The 20,218-nt window shown below is 37.8% G+C and overlaps 2 protein-coding genes and 3 non-coding genes across 5 annotated transcripts; 4 read left to right on the top strand and 1 right to left on the bottom strand.

Annotated features, from left to right (window-relative positions):
* Positions 1-210: 210 nt before the first annotated feature.
* Positions 211-5,525, bottom strand: LOC127449510 (small ubiquitin-related modifier 1). The gene is made up of 5 exons (XM_051712998.1): positions 5,396-5,525; positions 4,372-4,443; positions 4,105-4,182; positions 1,994-2,065; positions 211-1,600 (listed from the first exon to the last, which is right to left on the bottom strand). The coding sequence occupies exons 1-5, from the start codon at positions 5,405-5,407 to the stop codon at positions 1,532-1,534; spliced, it is 303 nt and encodes a 100-aa protein (XP_051568958.1). The 5' UTR covers positions 5,408-5,525; the 3' UTR covers positions 211-1,531.
* A 2,020-nt stretch (positions 5,526-7,545) lies between these two features.
* Positions 7,546-17,805, top strand: LOC127449473 (nucleolar protein 58-like). The gene is made up of 15 exons (XM_051712914.1): positions 7,546-7,690; positions 8,127-8,203; positions 9,181-9,233; positions 11,286-11,410; positions 11,722-11,858; positions 12,098-12,162; positions 12,265-12,399; positions 13,335-13,480; positions 13,636-13,762; positions 14,099-14,397; positions 14,657-14,718; positions 16,511-16,659; positions 16,763-16,878; positions 17,208-17,285; positions 17,372-17,805. The coding sequence occupies exons 1-15, from the start codon at positions 7,646-7,648 to the stop codon at positions 17,420-17,422; spliced, it is 1,665 nt and encodes a 554-aa protein (XP_051568874.1). The 5' UTR covers positions 7,546-7,645; the 3' UTR covers positions 17,423-17,805.
* Positions 9,313-9,403, top strand: LOC127449690 (small nucleolar RNA SNORD70). Its single transcript, XR_007898780.1, has one exon. It is a non-coding gene; the product is annotated as a small nucleolar RNA SNORD70 (small nucleolar RNA).
* On the top strand, positions 11,474-11,558 carry LOC127449691 (small nucleolar RNA SNORD11B). The gene has a single exon (XR_007898781.1). It is a non-coding gene; the product is annotated as a small nucleolar RNA SNORD11B (small nucleolar RNA).
* Positions 14,443-14,527, top strand: LOC127449692 (small nucleolar RNA SNORD11B). The gene has a single exon (XR_007898782.1). It is a non-coding gene; the product is annotated as a small nucleolar RNA SNORD11B (small nucleolar RNA).
* Positions 17,806-20,218: the final 2,413 nt, after the last annotated feature.

Raw genomic sequence — 20,218 nt, 5'->3', positions numbered from 1 at the left:
GCTTAGTCACGGCCCAGCCCCACCCTTTCCTCGTCACACTATCCCTTTAATGTAAAGGAAGAGGTGTTCTTTATCTACTGTATTCTACCAGGATCTTTTTGGACCAAAAAAGGAATTTTCTAAAAAATAAATAAATAAAAAACAGAAGGGTTAAATGCAATATTTGTAAAGAGCACAGGTGAACACAAACTGTTTTATACATTTTATTAAAAAAAAAAAAAAAAAAAAAAAAGAAAAGGGACAAAAGAAAAGTAATAATTCTCCTATATCCACAAAAAACCATCTGGACCAAATATCCCTCCCCTCTCGCACAGATTTAAAGGAATTGAAAATGAGATGTTCATTGCTGTTTCTGTATTTATTCTGTGTTTGTGAATTTTGCCCCTGAGTACTGATCAAAGAACATTCATCTGACAATTATTCAGGTAAAAAGTTTGTTTTTAGTCTATTAATGTGGCTAAAAGAGAGCTAAATATACAGAACTAGGTAGAATAGAAGGTGACAACACATTTGAACAGGGGCAGCACAAACTTTTATACATTAGACATTAACATGCAAAATAAAATAAAAAATTCCCTACTGGTCAGTTACAACACAATACAGTGACTTCCCATTCGCAGTGCACAACTAAACTGTACAACTGTACATAGTTGTTGCAGACACATAAGAAGAGGGAAGCAACATTTTACACTTTAAAATCAGACAACAATTGATCATAAATAAACCACCGCTAAACATCTCAGAATCTAAAATAGTCAATACGTTTCCCATGGCATTGTGTCGCAATGTGTTCACTGTTGCTTAAAATGAACCAGTTTGAGATTTTCGGAGATGCTGTTTCCACACAATTCAAGAGCGACTGAATGAATAAGGCATTTAATGAATTCTAATAACCATGACAAAAGATTTAAAACATGTCCACGACATAGAAGAGAACAATGCCTCAGTGAAACAACACTCAAACAGATATTTTAACCTATTTTAAGGATATATGCATTTCAATTTTATAACAAAATTTCATCAAATAATTGTGTACTTCTTAATTAAATTGATAAAACTCAAAAATATTTTGTTATTTTGTTTTGATAAGGATTACTCTATTCAATTTGATGGAACTTTGTTATAAACCTGAAAGTAAATCTTAAAAAATAAATAAAAAAAACAACTTTTTTTGATGAACAATCCCTTAAAGTGAGACGCTGCTCACTCAGCTTAGGGAGGGAGACAATTTATCACGTCATTCCGGAATCCTTTAAAATAGGTGCGTGAGGACAGGGATGGGTAAGCATGAAAACGTGACAGAGGATGATTCAAGAGGGGTGTGGCTAGAGAAACATTTTCTATTTCTATTTGCACCAACCCCCTTCCTTTTTAATTCTTCCCTAATTCCTTTATAACAGCAGCCTGAAAAGAATATCTATTTGATCCAGATGGTTTTTCTATTTCCCTTTGAGGTGAGAGCAAAAGGAAACAGAAGAAATGTCATACATACAAAAATGAAGATAAAAATAAAGAGCCTGAAAATAAAGGTCTAGTCATTCCAACAACCACCAGTCTGTTCCTGATACACCTCGATCACGTCTTCATCTTCCATTCCCAGCTGAGTGAGACAAAAAGAGAGAGAAAGAGAGAGACATGGTGACATGAGCGAGTTTGATCCAACTCTACATGCACAAGTAAACATACTTTCATTAGACTGCGGAGTTTAGAGTACAGATAAACAGTACATTTGGAATCTGCGATCTGATTGAACTGATTCGACTGATGAAAATCTGTGCATGTAAACATGGTCAACAAAACAGAAGCATTAGGTTCATTTAGATTTAGAATTATTTCAATAACCAATTCAATTGCACCCACACATTTCTACAATTAATAAACATAAATCATCCATTGATTTGACTTCACTTCCTGACCTGAAATTGATTTGACTAAACCCGTGTAATCTTGTGCAGCATTTTATTAATACAGCAAATAAAACTGTGCATTGTACCTCTTTCGGGGTCTGGTTGTCTGCAATTCTCTGTCCCTCGAAGAGAAACCGTAGGGAGTTCATGGGTACACCCTGCATACAATGCAAATCAAACATCACTAAAACAAGAAATTACATATGCAATACCTGGCTTATTTCCCCCCCACTTTTTCTAATGTTAGTACAAGTTACAACCAAAATTGTAATTTAGTTTGTCATGATCATTTTTCACCCTCTCTCTATTGTGACAGAATCAAAACAACCTGTGCTGAAATATGCCACACAAACTGTTGAAACTGGACTGAAGTGATCAGGGATCTTGTTAAAAATGTAGGATATGCAGAGGGGTAGGTGCTACAACAGCACAAGTTTTTTTTTTTTTTTATTTTTCCCCTTTTTCTCCCCAATTTGGAATGCCCAATTCCCAATGCGCTCTAAGTCCTCGTGGTGGCATAGTGACTAGCCTCAGTCCGGGTGGCGGAGGACGAATCCCAGCTGCCTCCGCATCTGAGACCGTCAACCCGCGCATCTTATCACGTGGCTTACTGTTGCCACGGAGACATAGCGCGTGTGGAAGCTTCACGCCATCCACCGCGACATCCACGCTCAACTCACCACACGCCCCACCGAGAGCGAGAACCACATTATAGCAACCACGAGGAGGTTACCCCATGTGACTCTACCCTCCCTAGCAACTGGGACAATTTGGTTGCTTAAGAGACCTGTCTGGAGTCACTCAGCACGCCCTGAGATTCGAGCTAGTGAACTCCAGGGGTGGTAGCCAGCATCTTTACCACTGAGCTACCCAGGCCCCCGGAACTGCCACAAGTTTTGATGGATTTTCCCACATTTCCCACATTCATTCTTCTGGTGTTTAGGAATTGTAGTGTTTACTCTGCTTCCTCCGTTTTATCTCACAGTGACTAGACTTTAGAAGTTTCTAAATATTCAATTTTAACGAGTAAGTATAGTAAATAGTTCTGGTAACAAGCAGGTGAAAAAGTTTTTCACTGGAGAAGTTGAGCAGACACTGAAAACGTTCCAAGGAACGAAAACCAAAAACAAACAAAAAGTTCGGCAGAACATAACCAAAAAATGAAAGTCCCATTCAATTGTGTTGGAAACCGGTTAATAACCAGTTCATTTCATTACGATGATTTTGTTCATTAAACCAACGTCTAAACGGTTTATCACAGTAAATATTCGGAATTACATCACTTCCTGTTGCCCAAAAAATGAGGCTCCTCTCATTTTAGTTGAACATGATAAGCATCACACATCTGCTGCATCACACATTTCTCAAATTTACAAATTCACATTGTGGATGTTGCCTACAAGCCTTCAGCGACATGCTGAAGACCTTTAAGACAACTAGATATTTTTATAGCGCATATCCATACACGGATTATCCAGATACAGGGGAAAATATTGAGGTAAAAAGTACATTTCTGAGTTGTTTCCATGTCTTTACTGAATTACTGTTTGATAAGATGCATTAATACAGATTTAATGCTGCCGGGAGAAGCAGATCTGTAATTAAAACAAAATAATGTTTCAAATAAAACATTATTTTTGGGGGACATTATTGCTTATTTTTCTTGAGAGATCTGGTAACACTGCAATTTGTATATCACCACCCTTAGCACAGAGTATAGTCATATTTTTTTTTTTTTTTTTTTTTTTTTTTAAAGAAAACTTTTAAGTGTTCTAACCGGATACCAATTGGAAAGGAGGCAGCAGAACGCCGGAACAAAAAAATACTCTGCTCAGAACTAAGCAAAAAAAAATCAAAAACATTTCGTTTTTAGTCCCTGGTTTTGAGTTCTGAACATTATGGTTTTTTTAGTGCATTGATCACAAAATTATATAAAAAAAATTACATAAAATGTGCCTAAAGTACCTCTTTTAAAACAGCAAAACACCAGAAATCTTATTAAAAATAATTTCTCACATCTAGGCATCTATGCCAGCAAAACTAACCATTAGCCATGTTGAGCCGATCTTCATCCAGAATTGAATTGCACCACCATATTTCCATATCCACTGCAGTGCGTAGTGAACTTACAGAGATAGATGGACTTTTCCAACTCCTGATTAGAAAGGTGGGCAAATGTGTGCTACTGATTCCTCACCTGTCTCTGGCTGTAGGATTCTTTCAGCTTCTTTAAATGTGTCGTCATCTTCACTTTGAAGTGAATTTCACTGTTGTCCTGCCAAATGAAATGAAGCCATTACATCATGGCAGTTGAATGATAATAATAACCACTTGCAGGATGATCACAGATCAGCTTCATCATTAGATGCTGTAGTGTCAACCTGGACAGTATCATGTTGAGACGTCTACTGTTATTTGACATCCTGACTTTCCAGGTGAACTAACAGAAAGTGCCTTGATTTACCTGACCGATCACTTTCAGCTTAATATATTCTCCATCCTTCTTCTCACCTCCGTCACTTGAGGGCTTGGTCTCCTATTAAAGCATAAAAGAGAGTCATTAGATTAAGTGTGATTATCCATAGACCCACAACTAAACATCTTTAGTTTTGAACAGTGTTGGGTAACTGTTACTCTAAAAAAGTAATTAATAACTACTAATTACATATTCTACAGTGTAATTAGATTACTGTGCTAATTACTCTATTTAAAAAGTAATTGCATTACTTCTGTTTCTAAAAACCTGATCAACCTCGACCAGATGAAAAATACAAGGATAGACATGAAACTGTTCTTTTAATTCTTTCAAATAAATCATATCAAATCAAATAAATTATTCATGAACTGACCAAAGAATTTATGTTGGCTGAATTAAATTAGAAAACATACATTTTAACATTAGACGTTAAATTTCGATTTAAATTTACTATTGTTTTTTTGAGAATTTGTCTGTAGTCTATACAGTATTTAACGCAATTACATCAGAAGTAACTGTAATAAATTAAGAGTAATCCCTTACTTTACTTTTTTTTCCAGTGAAAACGTAATTTAATTACAGTAATTAATTACTCAGTAATGCATTACACCCAATACAGGTCAGTGTGTTTAGTCAAACTTTTCTTGGATATACTATAATATTTAAAAATGGATGCTACTTAATTATCTTTTTCTGATGCAAAATAACACTGTTAGCCTAGCATTGTAGCACTCAGGCTATGAAGATTTGAGAAAGCCATTCGTCTCTCTTTTTACGTTTTCCGTCAAGAGTAACTTGCATTAAGATTAGGAAAACAAGAGCCAAAGGTTATATAGGATTTAAAAACACTATAGTTATTTAATAAGTTAGGCTTTGCCCATCCATACAGCCAGTTAGCCATAAAAACACAGACAGGCTAAAGATGGGCCCTCTTATATTCATTATCTTGCTCAGGTCGTCTTACTCTACAGCTCATTCGAACAAGCTTATTCGAATACAGCTTTAAACTCACCGTATCTGACATTATATTCCGCAAAGTGCAGCCCCACGTTAAAGAAAGATGGCTTGGTTTAAATAATGAAGTGTAGTGTTCAGTAATGTGGTCTTTTGCTTTGCTACCAGCAGACTCACAACACAGCGCCGCTGGCGTCACTAAACATGGGCGGGACTTCCGTAGGTGGCCCAACCAATCAGTGAGTGCTGTTTTAATCACCACACTCTTTCTGATTGGTTCCATTTGGCATCGCCGAGGATACATCGCTGAAATGTTGTGGAGAAGCCATGTGTTTGGCTAAAACCTAAAACAAGATCTTGTACAGTTTTCATGATATTTTTCGACCGATTAACCCTTGTGCGTCAATTTAAAAAAGTTGCTCAGAGCTCCTTAGAGGACAAAAATGACCGTGTCAAAAAAACCGCCATAATAATATTATGTATTAATATTATTTTCCACTTTCAGTGAGTACATTTTTTTAACCAACATCAGTCCTGATCATAACTACCAAATATTAATTCATTTACAAGATTTGAACACTTTAAATGCCAGTTTGTTTATATAATGCCACTGTTGATTTTACACACACACACACATACATTTCTCAATACACACATACAAAACACACTCTGACATCCATACCAACACACCCACGCAATTTTAGCTGCATCATTTATTCAGTTAGCTATTATACAGCAAACAGAAAATAGGAAAAAAGCATTTCTCCATAGGCTAATCATGAAAGAAATGGTGCCATCTGGTGGAAAATATTCCAAATGTAAATTTTGAAGCCAGGGCTCCGAAATGAAAGCATAATATCATAGAATTCATGATTTTATGCTTTAACGGCACTGTGATCAAATATTGCAGTTTTAATGGATTTCAATGGGGACATTTTTGTCCTGAAGGTCCTGAGTGTAACTGTTTTGTGTACACAGTGTATTATAGATGTACAGGGTTGGGGAGTAACGAAATACATGTAACGGGATTACATATTTAAAATACAAAATATAAGTAACTGTATTCCACTACAGTTACAATTTAAATCATTGGTAATTAGAATACAGTTACATTGAAAAAGTATTTTAATTACTGAAGAGATTACTTTGCACTTTATTGTCATTTGTTTCATTTAATATTTAGTCCTTTCAGATGGAAAACATTTATACATATAAATGATGCGATCCAAAGTGCATTTGAACAGCGGTGAAACACTTTCTTATGATGTGTTACATTCACACGAGCAGACAGAGAAGTAAGTTTGAAGTAAGTTTGGAGCAGAAGAAATAGAAATAAACCTTGTGTAAATTGTCAGCTTTACATGCACATGTTACCAGGAATGATCATATTTTTTTATCAAGAAAATTAATGTTGGATCATAATTTCTTTTTTTTTTTCTAGTAAGACCTTTGATATTAGGGAAAAATCGTATTCTTGATAATAATGTTTGTATTGTTTTCCTGTAAAAATATCTAAAAACGATCAATTTGATTTATGTTGTTTTAGAAACAACACTGCATAAGATATTTAGGTTTTTCAGAGAATGTATTTTTAACATGTATTTTGTCTTACTGTACTAGCAGACTTTTTATAGTCAAAACAAGTAAAAAAAAATCTACCAGTGCTGAAGAAGTAATCCAAAGTATTTAGAATACATTACTGACCTTGAGTAATCCAACGGAAAACGTCACAAATTACATTTTACAGCATGTATTCTGTAATCTGTAGTGGAATAAATTTCAAAAGTAACCCTCCCAACCCTGTAGATGTATTATAGGAACTGAGGTTGAAATATCAAAATTTCCCCAAAAATACACACCTTTGGCAAAATTTATGCCGTTGGCATTAACACAGCCAAAGTGATCGGGAAAAAAAAATGAAAAAGACAAAAATGTCCCGAAGGTCACTCAAGGGTTAAAGACAGTACAAAAGAATAAACAGTATTAATCCACGTGTGAATTTCCTCGTGACTTTTGTTTCTATGTGGGACTGTGAACATTCAGCATTGCCCACAAAAATCAATGCAAAGTCAACATACGCAGCTGTTAAAATGAATGTGAACGAGCTGGTGAAACAGTTCTTAGATGCATAATATTCCTCCAGACCGCCTGTGAACTGCGCGCACATGCGCAAAATACATTGGTAGTACTGCGCAGGCGTAGACTGTCCCCATGTGCACCTCGTGGAGAGAAACTCCTGGTAGCGGAAAGCTCTCATGTGGGGAGCTCGGTGTTAAACTTTATTTAGAGCTAAATAAACCATTTAAACATGTTAGTGTTATTTGAAACCGCCGCCGGTTATGCCATTTTCAAGGTAAGCATATTTATTATGTTGAAAAATGAACACCATGACGCTCTTTGAAGTAAAATTAATAGATTTTGATCTTGCTATTAGCTACCCGGCTCAGTTAGCAGTGATATCAGAGCAGATAAAAGCCTTCGTTAAGTCGCACAAATGAAAAGTTCTTAGTCTTTTCGTGAATGCGTGCGGCATCTCTTTGTACAACTATAGTTTTAGCGTGTTTAAGTTAGGTTGGTATGTCTTGGGCAAGTGTGTACCCTGTGGGCCTGCTATGCCAGCCACGTTGTGTCTTCTGAAGAGAGCTCTTCATTGGCTGGTCATCACGCTAGGACGACTTTCTTATCGACAATTCGTGGAAAGTGCAGTTTAAATGTGGCATGTCACAACTGCAGAAAGAATCTCATCAGCTGTGATCAAACCACCCAATCTTGTTTCTTTTGCTGTGCAGGTCCTGGATGAGCAGAAACTCCAGCAGGTGGACAGCCTGTGGAAGGAATTTGAGACACCAGAAAAGGCCAACAAAATGTACGTTTTTTGGTGTGTGTGTAAATAGTCTTGCGACAGCTCTGTTTAAAAAAATGCGCATTGTATGAATAAAGAGTTTAACGCAACACTACTTTGTAAAGGAAAAGTTCACCCTAAATGATAATCTGGTCATTTACTCACCCTCATGCCATCTCAGATGTGTATGACTTTGTTTCTTCTGCTGAACACAGACTTAGAGTTTTGAACAATATCTCAGCTCCGATGGTCCATACAATGCAAGTGAATGGTGACCAAAACTTTGAAGCTCCAAAAAGGACATCAGGGCAGCTTGAATGTAATCTATACATCTCAAGTGGTTAAATCCATGTCTTCTGAAGCGATTTAATACATTTGGGTGAGAGCAGACCAAAAATAACTCTCCTATAAATCTTATGACAGCAGTCTCATTGGCGATTATGATTTCAAGCTTGATTACACTTCCTATAGCGCCATCTAGTGCTCTCCGCATGCATCTAGCACTAGAAAATGTAATCAAACTTGAAATCATGATCGTGCCTTGAGACTACAATGGCAAGATGTACAGGGAAAAAGGAGTTACATCTTGGTTTGTACTAGCCCAAAATCAATTGGATTGTTTCTGAAGATATGGATTTAACCACTGAAGTCGAATGGATTACTATTAAAATCATACACATCTGTGATGGGAGTAAATTATAACCTGGAAATAACAGGACATTTTAAAATAGCATTTTCGAGGCCTGGCGAAGGTCATGGAAAATTATATTAAAAAAATAAATAATTGAAATTTCTGTGGTGGGTGCAACATTTTCTAGCTTTGTTTGGCTCAAATAAATTGCTTTTTGTTATTTAAACTTCAAAATGGTGTCATAAATATCCTTATCCAGTAATCACAAAAACTAGAAAAGTCGTGAAAATTCATTGGTTAAAAGGAGTGGAAACCCATAACCCTTTTTTGTTTAGTTTTATTTTTAAAACTCTTTGTATCATTCTTTCAGTGTCAAACTGAAGCACTTTGAGAAGTTCCAGGACACGACAGAAGCTCTTGCAGGTAATGCTGTCGACATGAATTAATACCTGTAGGCCATGATATGCATTAGTGATGGACCCAAAGCAGTTCAAGTTTCATATCCGCTGTGTGTCTATGATGTATCTGTGCGTCTGACTCAAACATGATGTCACCCAACAATAATTCGTCACTACCACTGAGACCACAGCCATTCAGATTATTGTGGATTTGATTACTTCTAGTGGTCGACCGATATATCGCAGAGGCTGATCAAATGGCAGATATTCACATACATTTTCCCATTTGACCGATTTGTTTCTTAAGGCCATGAGAGCGCAGAGAATCGCCTGCTTGTGCATAAAGGAGCCGTCTGAGACATTTAAATGACCAATCACAGTTCGTTTTGTTACATGCTGTTGTATTACTACAATAATAGACCGGTGTGCAACACAGTCTCATTTAAACGGTCCACATATCAGAGGAGACGTGTGCGCATGAGATCATATTGTTGAAGTGCTGGCCTGTTTCACTCTTCCTCTCTCTCTCCTCATCAGTTCATGTCTAATGATATAAAGGCAAATATCAATAAAACTAATATCATTTACCGGCTGCAAATATGCGGATACCTCATTTAAACAGATGTAATGAACGAACCTCACAAAACTTGTAGAGCTCTTATATCTTCCTCTAAAATATGTATTCTATCAACAGTTCCTGTTACTTTCAACTTGTCTAATGATAAAAAGGCATATATCAATAAGACTTCTTACATATACTGTCTGCAAATATGCAGATATCTCATTTAAACTGATGTAATTCACAAACCTCTCGAAAATCCAGTGTTTTCTTCCAGTCGTGCACTCGTATAATATCTTTCTCTGAAGTAAAGTGCGTGTTCTGTCTGTCTGGATCAAAACTCAGCACTCCAAGCAGGCGATCAGGGCCGCGTAAACTGTTTGCTGCTTGCTGGGTCCAAACGAGCACGTGAGAGCAACTTCAAAGCACTTTGTTCGCTTTGAGTAAATGTCATTTTCACTGTGCACACCTTCGGTTTGATTCGGTCTTTTGTGAGAAAATGTGATTGCTAATGTGCACATGCCATCCATGGTTACTAGACTACTGTATGCACTGCTATTTTCTTCTACCTAACATATTAACAATTTATTTATTATATATATTATTTTTTTTATAGATTCCTTTTTACAAAGTTAAAGTTTTGTGAAATCCAGTAAATATTGTTCTAATAAGAGTTTATCATTTTTTTTTTTTTTTTAGCCGTTTGATGTGTATGTTATTTACTGAATTAAACTGTGTGATATATCGGCATTATATCAGCCTCTCTGCTCTCTGGATATTGGCATCGGCCATGAAAATAAAACCATATCGATTGACCACTAATTCTGTCTAAATGATCAGATTGTGAAAATATAAGACTCTTAAGGAATAGTTCATACAAAAATGTCTTCTGCAGAACACAAACTAAGATTTTTAGAAGAATATTTCGGCTCTGTAGGTCCATACAATGCAAGTGAATGGTGGCCAGAACTTTGAAGCTCAAATGCACATAAAGGCTCCGTAAAAATAATCCATACAACTCCAGTGGTTTAATCCATAATCTTGCAATCTCTAGGCAGTAGGTAGATCATAATTTCAAGCTCGATTACACTTCCTAGTGCTTGACGCATGTGCAGAGCACTAGATGGCGCTAGGAAGTGTAATCAAGCTTGAAATCAGGATTGCAAAGGGGACTGCTGATGTCCAGATTTATAGTGGAAATTTTTGTTTTTTGGTCTGTTCTCACCCAAAACCGTTTGGATCGCTTCAGGATTACTTTTATGCTGCCTTTGTGCTTTTTGGAGCTTCAACGGGTTTGGTCACCATTCACTTGCATTGAATGGACCTACAGAGCTGAGATATTGTTCTAAAAACCTTTGTGTTCTGTTGAAAGTATGTCATACACATCTGAGGCGGCATGAGGGTGAGTAAATGATGAATTTTCATTTTTGGTCAAATATTGCTTTAACAACAAGAGTATTTACCTTTTGTAAATTAGTCTAAGCTCAAAATCTCTATCTTATCTCATGTCCATGCCAGCGGCCACAGCGATGGTGGAGGGGAAAATAGGCAAGAGTCTGAAGAAGGTGCTCAAGAAGGTTGTAGCAAAAGAGGCTCACGAGCAGCTGGCCATCTCTGATGTTAAATTAGGAGGAGTCATCAAGGTAAATGGCAGGCCAGTGCAATTTCAGATCTGTCATGTTACTGATGTGTGCATGGTGAAATAGTACAAGCTATGATGATGATGACCTTTGTGTCACGTTGCTGAAAAATCATGTGGCCCTTTAAGTCACTACCTCATCTGAGCTTGTGTTTAGGACGGCTGGAACAACCGTTGGGGTTAGTGGTAGCTTTATGTTTAAGCATCAGGGCTGGTAATGCAAAGATTGCAGGTTCAAAACCAGAAAGGAGTTAATAATAGGCTGTATCATTAAAGCTTTTTTGGCTGAGACTTGCTCTCTGTCGCCCTCTGCAGGAGAAGCTGAACCTGAGCTGTGTGCACAGCCCTGCTGTGGCTGAACTCATGAGAGGCATCAGGAATCAAATGGAGGGACTCATCACAGGTCTGCCGGCCAGAGAGATTAGCGCCATGTCTCTCGGTTTGGCGCACAGGTTAGTTTTTGGTTATAACAAATGATGTCCCCTAGTTCCCATGATAAAAAATGCTGCATTTTCCACCCCAGTGACTATTCTTTGCTCCCGTCAATGATTATCTCCTGCTGACCGATTTCTCTGAGGATTTTAATCAGCATTCGTCACTACCACTGAGACAACCTGAGCAGAAATTGCATCGATTTCTACATGCTTACATTTGTTTAGCAACTGACTGAGTTTCTTTGATCTTTCCTCAGTCTTTCACGCTACAAGCTGAAGTTCAGCCCAGACAAGGTGGACACCATGATTGTTCAAGCTATTTGTAAGGAATGCTTTTATTACACTTATATGTGCTGCTATACTTGCATCCAGTAATAGGCTTAACAGTCAGCCTGTTTTACTCTACTTAACTTTATTTGTCCAGCTCTCCTTGATGACCTGGATAAGGAGCTCAATAACTACATCATGCGCTGCAGGGAATGGTACGGCTGGCACTTCCCAGAGCTTGGCAAGATCATCACTGATAACCTGGCGTACTGCAAGAGCGTCCGAAAGATCGGTTAGTGTAAGCATGTGTGTCATTACATGGGGATATCTAGAAAAGCATCAGGAACCTTGTGGATGGCAACATGTGTCTTTTTAAAATCAAAGTTTTATTTTCCCTTAGGGACAATGAGGGTTAGGGGTGTAACGGTTAGGGTCACGATTTTGGTATGGTTCGGTATTTGCTATGGTCAGAAAAAAACATAAAACCTAACATATTACTGCCAAATTCAATTTAAGAATACTCTATTTGGTAACAAACACTTCAACAGGTTTGCCCTTAGTAAAATCACCATGATTTTACTACGGTAACCATGGTTTAACCATGGTATTTGCAGTAAAATCATAGTAACCAAAAAATTTTAATGGGTACTGTCATGGTTACAATACTATAGTAAAATCATGGTTACTATATGGAAACTGTTACTGTTGTAAAACCGTGTTTAATTGTATCAGAACAGTGATTTCTGCCAAGAAAACCATGGTGACTGCAGTCATGGTTATTTCAGTCATGGTTTCTACAATATTACAATAATAAAACCATGGTTAACTAAAAAAAAAAAAGAACTCTAATTACTAAATCAACATTTTAACTTAATACCTGCATTTTTATGCCCCATGCATCAACATAAAGTGCATTTCAAACTCAACATATAGTCAGCCTTCATACATCACTGTAGAAGTAATAACTTTGCTGTTAAAATCAATACGAGAAGGGATGTTGTGACACGACTCAAGTACTTTAATCATACGCACTTTAGTTATTGTTTCATGTCTGTCCGAACAAGCAATGAGTGCCTGCTTTAAAACAGAAGGGAGTGTGTGTATGGAAATGTTATGTCATGTCAGTTCCCCAGATGCATCAGGCACATCTGTACAGGAGATACAAGTCAGTCTTACAACTTCAGATGAAATATGATGGCTAAACTTTTCTTTGTTTCAAATGTGTAGGTGATCGCACGAATGTGGGCTCAACGGACTTGTCTGAGATTCTTCCAGAGGAGATTGAGGCAGAGGTAAAACTGGCTGCAGAGATCTCCATGGGAACAGAGGTGTCTGAGGAAGACATCGCCAACATCATGCACCTGTGTGACCAGGTGTGTTGAATGAGAGAAAACAATCCTTATACACAGTGCTCGTATGCAAAAAAATAGATAGCGAAGCACTTTGTTTTTATTAATGATTAGGTATATTATTTTTAATTTTGACTCTAGAGTGTTGATGCATTTTGTTTGGGGTTTTTCCCCTCTAGGTGATAGAAATCTCAGAGTATCGTACCCAGCTGTACGATTACCTGAAGAATCGTATGATGGCTATCGCACCCAACCTGACAGTCATGGTGGGCGAACTGGTAGGAGCCCGTCTCATATCCCATGCAGGTGAGCACTAATTGGCCAGGAATTTGATGATGATTTAACGCAAGCAATCAGCAGTGTTGGGTTGATTACTACTTGCATTGCACAACTGAAACTGTAATCTTTTAGAGTACATTTCAGGTAATGTAATCTGATTACTTGGTGCATGTTTTGATTCATCCAGTTTTAAGGGAAAGTACCCATTTACAATCTTCCTATTAAATATGAGTAAACATGAAATCAAACAACAATTTGCTATCCGTCTGTCCCTGAGTTAGTGCTGATGTTTCACCATTAAGTCAGATTTTTTTTTACATAAAACAACGAACTCAAAGTTTTGTTTTGTGTGCAACTCATCAGGATCCCTGTTGAGCTTGGCAAAGCACCCTGCATCCACTGTACAGATTCTAGGGGCTGAGAAAGCGCTCTTCCGCGCACTGAAAACCCGACGTGATACGCCCAAATACGGTCTCATCTACCATGCTTCCCTGGTGGGGCAGACCACAGCCAAGAACAAGGGTAAGATCTCCAGAATGCTGGCTGCCAAAACAGCCCTGGCCATCCGTTACGACGCCCTGGGGGAAGATACCAATGCAGAGATGGGTGTGGAAAACAGAGCCAAGCTGGAAGTCCGATTACGCTACCTGGAGGAGAAAGGGGTGAGTTGCAGCTGATAGTGGATCCCAAAGTTTAATTCATCCATGATCAAGCGGTGATGATGACGACTTCATGTCACAGTCCTGAAAATCCCCTGTGGGTCTTTAAGTCACTACCTCATCTGAGCTTGGTTTTGTTTGCTGTTTATGTGCAGATGTTTTATACAGTCGTTCATTCATGGGAAAGCTAAGTTTTATCATGCAAACAGTGGCACACTATTTGATCATAACAGGTCAAGTGTTTGTGTTTTTGCTGTCTCAGATCAGACGCATCAGTGGGTCAGGCAAAGCTCTGGCAAAGGCTGATAAATTTCAACACAAGAGGTAAGCATTATCTTACATCCACATCCTTTTTGGCATACTTTACAATGGTGTTATTGTCTTGGTCCTAATACAGTCCTAAATACAGTGAGATTTTTCTGATCTATAAAATTCAAAAGGATTGCATAGGCCTTTTGTGATCATTACAGGTTGGCCATTTATGATAATTTGATCTAAACCCAATTGAGCGCTTAACCCGCAATCCTTGTGCACTTTAAATTCCAAGCATGTGTTGGCATCCAAATAGGGTTGCTCTGATACCAAAATTTTGGCTTCGGTATGATACCAGCCCTGGTACCTCGGTATCGATACTATAATCAACAAATAAAAAGCCTCAGATTTTTGATGAAATTACACAGAAAAGAACTGCATAAAGTCTCACAGATGCAAATTACGCATTTTCCGTTTGAATTTTTCTGGATTCCATGTTAAATTTTTTAATAAAATGTTATGATCAAATGGTGTTTAATCAAATTGATACATACAGTTTACAGTTTGTTTTTTTTCCTTTTTTTTTCCTTCAATTTGGAATTCCCACTACTTAGTAGGTCCTCATGGTGGTACGGTTACTCACCCCAATCTGGGTGGTGGAGGACAAGTCTCAGTTGCTGCCTCTTCTGAGACAGTCCATCCATGCGTCTTAATCACGTGACTCGTTGTGCATGACACCACAGAGACTCGCAGCATGTGGAGGCTCATGCTACTCTCCGCGATCCACACACAACTTACCACGCGCCCCATTGAGAGCGAGAACCACTAATTGCGACCATGCAGAGGTTACCCCATGCGACTCTACCCTCCCTAGCAACCGGGCCAATTTGGTTGCTTAGGAGACCTGGCTGGAGTCACTCAGCATGCCGTGGATTCGAACTCACGACTTCAGGGTTGGTAGTCAGCGTCAATACTCGCTGAGCTACCCAGGCCCCGATACATACAGTTTTAATAAAATAAAAATATTATAATTTTTGTTTTTTGTTTTTTACCAAAAATTGCAATTTGTAACTAGTAGCACCTAATAAACAAGCAAAAAAAAAATCATTCCAGAGCAAATAGTTTTCCTGAAAATTTATGTCCACATATGTGGACAGCAGGACTACGTTGTGAAATATTAAGTAATACCAAGCTATAGAGTGTCAGATTAAAATTAAGCAAAATGTCCCACAGATGTTGAAAGTTATTCAAAATAACTAACATGTTTCTTTAGCTTTTTAGGGAATAAGGTCCCAGTTTCCACATATGTGGACTTTTTAAAGCGGCATATCAAACGAAACTACAGACGCTACTCTTTTCAACCAAACTGGTTTTAATCAAAAACATTAAGGTTTCTTACCAGAGGCACTTTTGTTGGCGCTGCGCCCATAGGTGCGCTTCACAGAAATCGACGTCACGCTGTTATGTCACGTGACGCGGTGTGCCAGAAGTTTAACACTTAAATGACTGTAGAATCAAGTGTACAGTATTCAGTCAGTTTAATTCATTTAAATTATGCGCCGCATATAGCGAAGCCAAAATACAACATCCACATGTGGATGCGGGATCACACGAGGTTATTACTATAACATAATGTTCAGGTCTGTGTGTGAATCACAACTAAAGTGGACCAAAATAGAAATGTAAAAATAAGTGTAAATATTTTAATATTTAGAAAATGATGCATGTCATTTTACTCTGTGAAACATCTGTAATTGTCATGAAAGGCGTAAATCGTTCACCACAATTTATTTCCATGTCAGTTGTCAGCCAGTTTAATTGTGACACTCCTTGATTTATATTAGTTTTTTTCACTTCCTGCCAGTGATGTAAAAATATACGACCCATCTGGTGACTCAACACTCCCCACTGTCTCAAAAAAGAGGAAGATAGAAGAGGTAGAGGAGGATGATGAAGAAGAGAAGCCCGTGGAGGTGAAAGCCAAGAAAGTAAAGAAGGAAGCCCCCGCAGAAGGTAGGCGTTCATACGCTGTAACACAACGGTTCTGCAGACACTTGTTAGATGTGTAGTTAAGTTACGTTAACAACTATGAACATTAAATGAATATGAATCACAGGTGACGCAGAAGGCCCTGCGGAGGCAGAAACAGAAACACCAAAGAAGAAGAAGAAAAAGAAGAGAGTGGAGGAACCCAAGCAAGAGGAGGAGACAGCTGTCAGCCCAGCAGAGGAGGTAAGAGAGAAATTCATGTCAGGTTGATGGTGCATTTAATTCTCTTAAATCCTGCACCACAAAGTCATTAATATGTGGCGTTGCATCGTTTTATTATACCAGAGCTTATCTAGGGACTAGATTTTCCTTTTTCCTATTGGCATAAATTAGAAAAGGCAATTTTAAGTAACTTTGTAGTCTAGTACTGTAACAGATAATCGATTACAAAAAAATCAACTCGTTTATTACAGACCTACATTGAAGGGCTATGTTGAGAGTACTGTTATAATGGAATATGGTTTATTGAGTAAATCTGGCTGTTTCTAAACAATGATTGTTTTCCTTTATAGATGACAGAAAAGAAAAAGAAGAAAAAAGAAAAGAAACGAGCAGCTGAGGAAGAGCTGAAAGAAGAGGCGACAGAAGAGGTGAGGGTCAACATGTCAAATGCATAACATATTTATGATACATATCATTGTTCTGGAAGTTCTCAAATAATTGCTTTCATTTATAGACGACAGAAAAGAAGAAGAAAAAGAAGAAAAGGGTTAAAGAAGAGGACTAATAAAAAGAAGAGGACTTTGTTCTATGAACTTGTATATAAAATGACATTTTATAGTGTTATTGGACCATTATAGTGATGGTCACACCCCCTTTTTGTGTGCCTGGCCCAGTTCGCTGATCTTTTTATTTTTTATTTTTTTATAAAGCGATTTATTTGTAATTATTGGACACATTTTCTCTGCATATAGCTTGCAAGTGAAACATCTTTTCATGCTCCTCTTTGTATCGAGTTGTAAGATATCATGCAGTTCAGTTTGTCTTTTTTAAACAAATGTTTTTAGTTTGGTGAAACTGGGTCTCATTTTAGAAAGCGAGTTTTGTGATGTAAGACTGGGTCATTTGTGTCTGAGGATTATTAAATACTGTATGTTTCTATATCTTGCATGTGGTCTCATTGACTGATTTTTGTTGGGTTGACTGTTTACATGCATAAGAACATTCTGATATCAGAATTTGGTCCTATTCAGATTATGTAACCATGTATGTAAATGCATTAACCTGATTGCCATAACCAGATTAGCACTGTGACATGGACTTTGAGGTCACAGCTCAGTAAATATTGTTTTCTCGAAATCCAATTAAGACTGCTGGCATATTCCTGTATTAATCAGAATTTGGGACATGTAAACATGTTTTTTGAAATTGATTTGTAGTTTACTAAGACACTTGTCATTGAACTACAGCCAAAGAGCTTCTCGTCCAACACTAGTGCTGCAGTTGACCAGTTTTAATTAAAAATACCTTCAGTTACTTATGAATCCAATGGGTGTCACTCCAAATGATATAAATCCCAAAGAGGAAATAAGATTTAGCTTACAACTTTAACCAAGATGAAACTCCGGACCATATGGACATCTAGACACGTCTCAGGAAATGGAGTACTTGGTGTGTGTGTGTTTTTACATTCCTCTCTGTTTCCTCCTCTTTGCATGTTCCAGTAAATTCGGGCCAAGTCGAAAATCTTGGCTAAAACATTGCATAAATTTAGAAGCCATCAGCGTGTACTAGGTCTAATGAGCAGGAGATAGAGCAGCTATTTTGATAATCTCTCTAACATGAGAGGAAGTGTCAGAATTGAGATCCATTGGTCCTCTGAGCCAAGAGATGGTAAATCACAGCGTCTTAGGAGAAAGCAGGTGCTATTTTTTTTTTATAGATATATATACATATATATACTTTAGTACGCACTAGGCTAAAAATTTAATTCACCCAATTTTATGTCGAGAATTATTAGCTATGTAAGAAACTATTGTCCAACACAATTAGCCTAGCATTAAGAAAGTATGTAGATTTAAACCTACAATATCTGTATTAAAAATTCTTAAAGGAATGTTCCGTGTTCAATACAAGTTAAGCTCATTCAACAGCATTTGTGGCATAATGTTGATTACCACAAAATGTACTTTTGACTCGTCCCTCCTTTTCTCCCAATTTGGAATGCCCAATTCCCACTACTTAGGTCGTCGTGGTGGCGCGGTTACTCACCTCAATACGGGTGGCGGAGGACAAGTCTCCGCTTCTGAGACAGTCAGTTCGCACATCTTATCACGTGGCTTGCTATGCATGACACCGCGGAGACTCCGCATGTGGAGGCTCATGCTACTCTCCACGGTCCATGCACAACTTACCACGCACCCCATTGTGACCATGTTACCCCATGTGACTACCCTTTCTAGCAACCGGGCCAATTTGGTTGCTTAGGAGACCTGGCTGGAGTCACTCAGTACACCCTGGATTCGAACTCGTGACACCAGGGGTGGTAGTCAGCGTCAATACTCGCTGAGCTACCCAGGCCCCTCGTCCCTCCTTTTCTTTAAAAAAGCAAAAATGGTGGTTATAGTGAGGCACTAACAAAGAAAGTGAATGGGGCCAGTTTTTGGAGGGTTTAAACACAAATGTGAAGCTTAAAATTTTATAAAAGCACTTGCATTAGTTCTTCTGTTAAAACTCATGTATTATTTGACATCTGTCATTTGTACGGTCATTTTAGGGTTTGTTGGCATTACATCGTCATGGCAACGAAGTTGTAAAATTGGATATAACTTTACACAGAAATGGATTGTAAGTGTTTTTATCACACTAAAATCATGTTCACATGCTTTTATGTCATGTGGCTAATCTTTTGAAACAGCATTTTAACTTTCAAAAATTTGCCCCCATTCACTTCCAATATAAATGCCTCACTGTAACCTCTATTGTTGCTTTTTTTAAAGAAAAGTAGGAACGAGTTGAAATTAATTTTGGTGGTAATCAACATTATGCTGCAAATGTTTTTATTGAACCCGGAACATTCTTAATGGAACATAATGTTCTTCTATGTCATCAGGATACAAAATCTTTTTTGGGTTCTAACTGGAATATTTTTAAGAGTGGAGATTTGATTCTCTAGACACCTTGAATTTCTTCAATTGACTCTTCGTGTTCTCAGTAGGCCACATCTATCTTCACCTCCGCATTACAAATCACCTTAAATGGTGAGAACATGTTGTTTTGGTGGCATGCATGCAAACATTTGCCCTCATTCTCTGTCTCCATAACCCTTGCCTTAGTGTAGCGCAGTTCTCTCTGGACCACTTTGGCTATTAATATGAGAAAAAGGTTTTATCAGGCATTTAGACAGATTTATAGAGTTAGCCTTGACCGTTTCTTATGGACGAGAGCCCATGAGTCCATGTGCAAAGACCTGAAGCTCAGTATTGTTGTGTTCCTCACTGCATAAACAACACACAATTCTTCACGTTTATGTTCTTGGTGGATGTTTTCTCAGCAAAGCAATTTATGAGAATTTTCCACAATT

Source organism: Myxocyprinus asiaticus, chromosome 12, assembly GCF_019703515.2.
Source record: "Myxocyprinus asiaticus isolate MX2 ecotype Aquarium Trade chromosome 12, UBuf_Myxa_2, whole genome shotgun sequence".
NCBI lineage: Eukaryota > Metazoa > Chordata > Actinopteri > Cypriniformes > Catostomidae > Myxocyprinus > Myxocyprinus asiaticus.
This window is presented reverse-complemented; position numbering and strand designations above follow the sequence as displayed.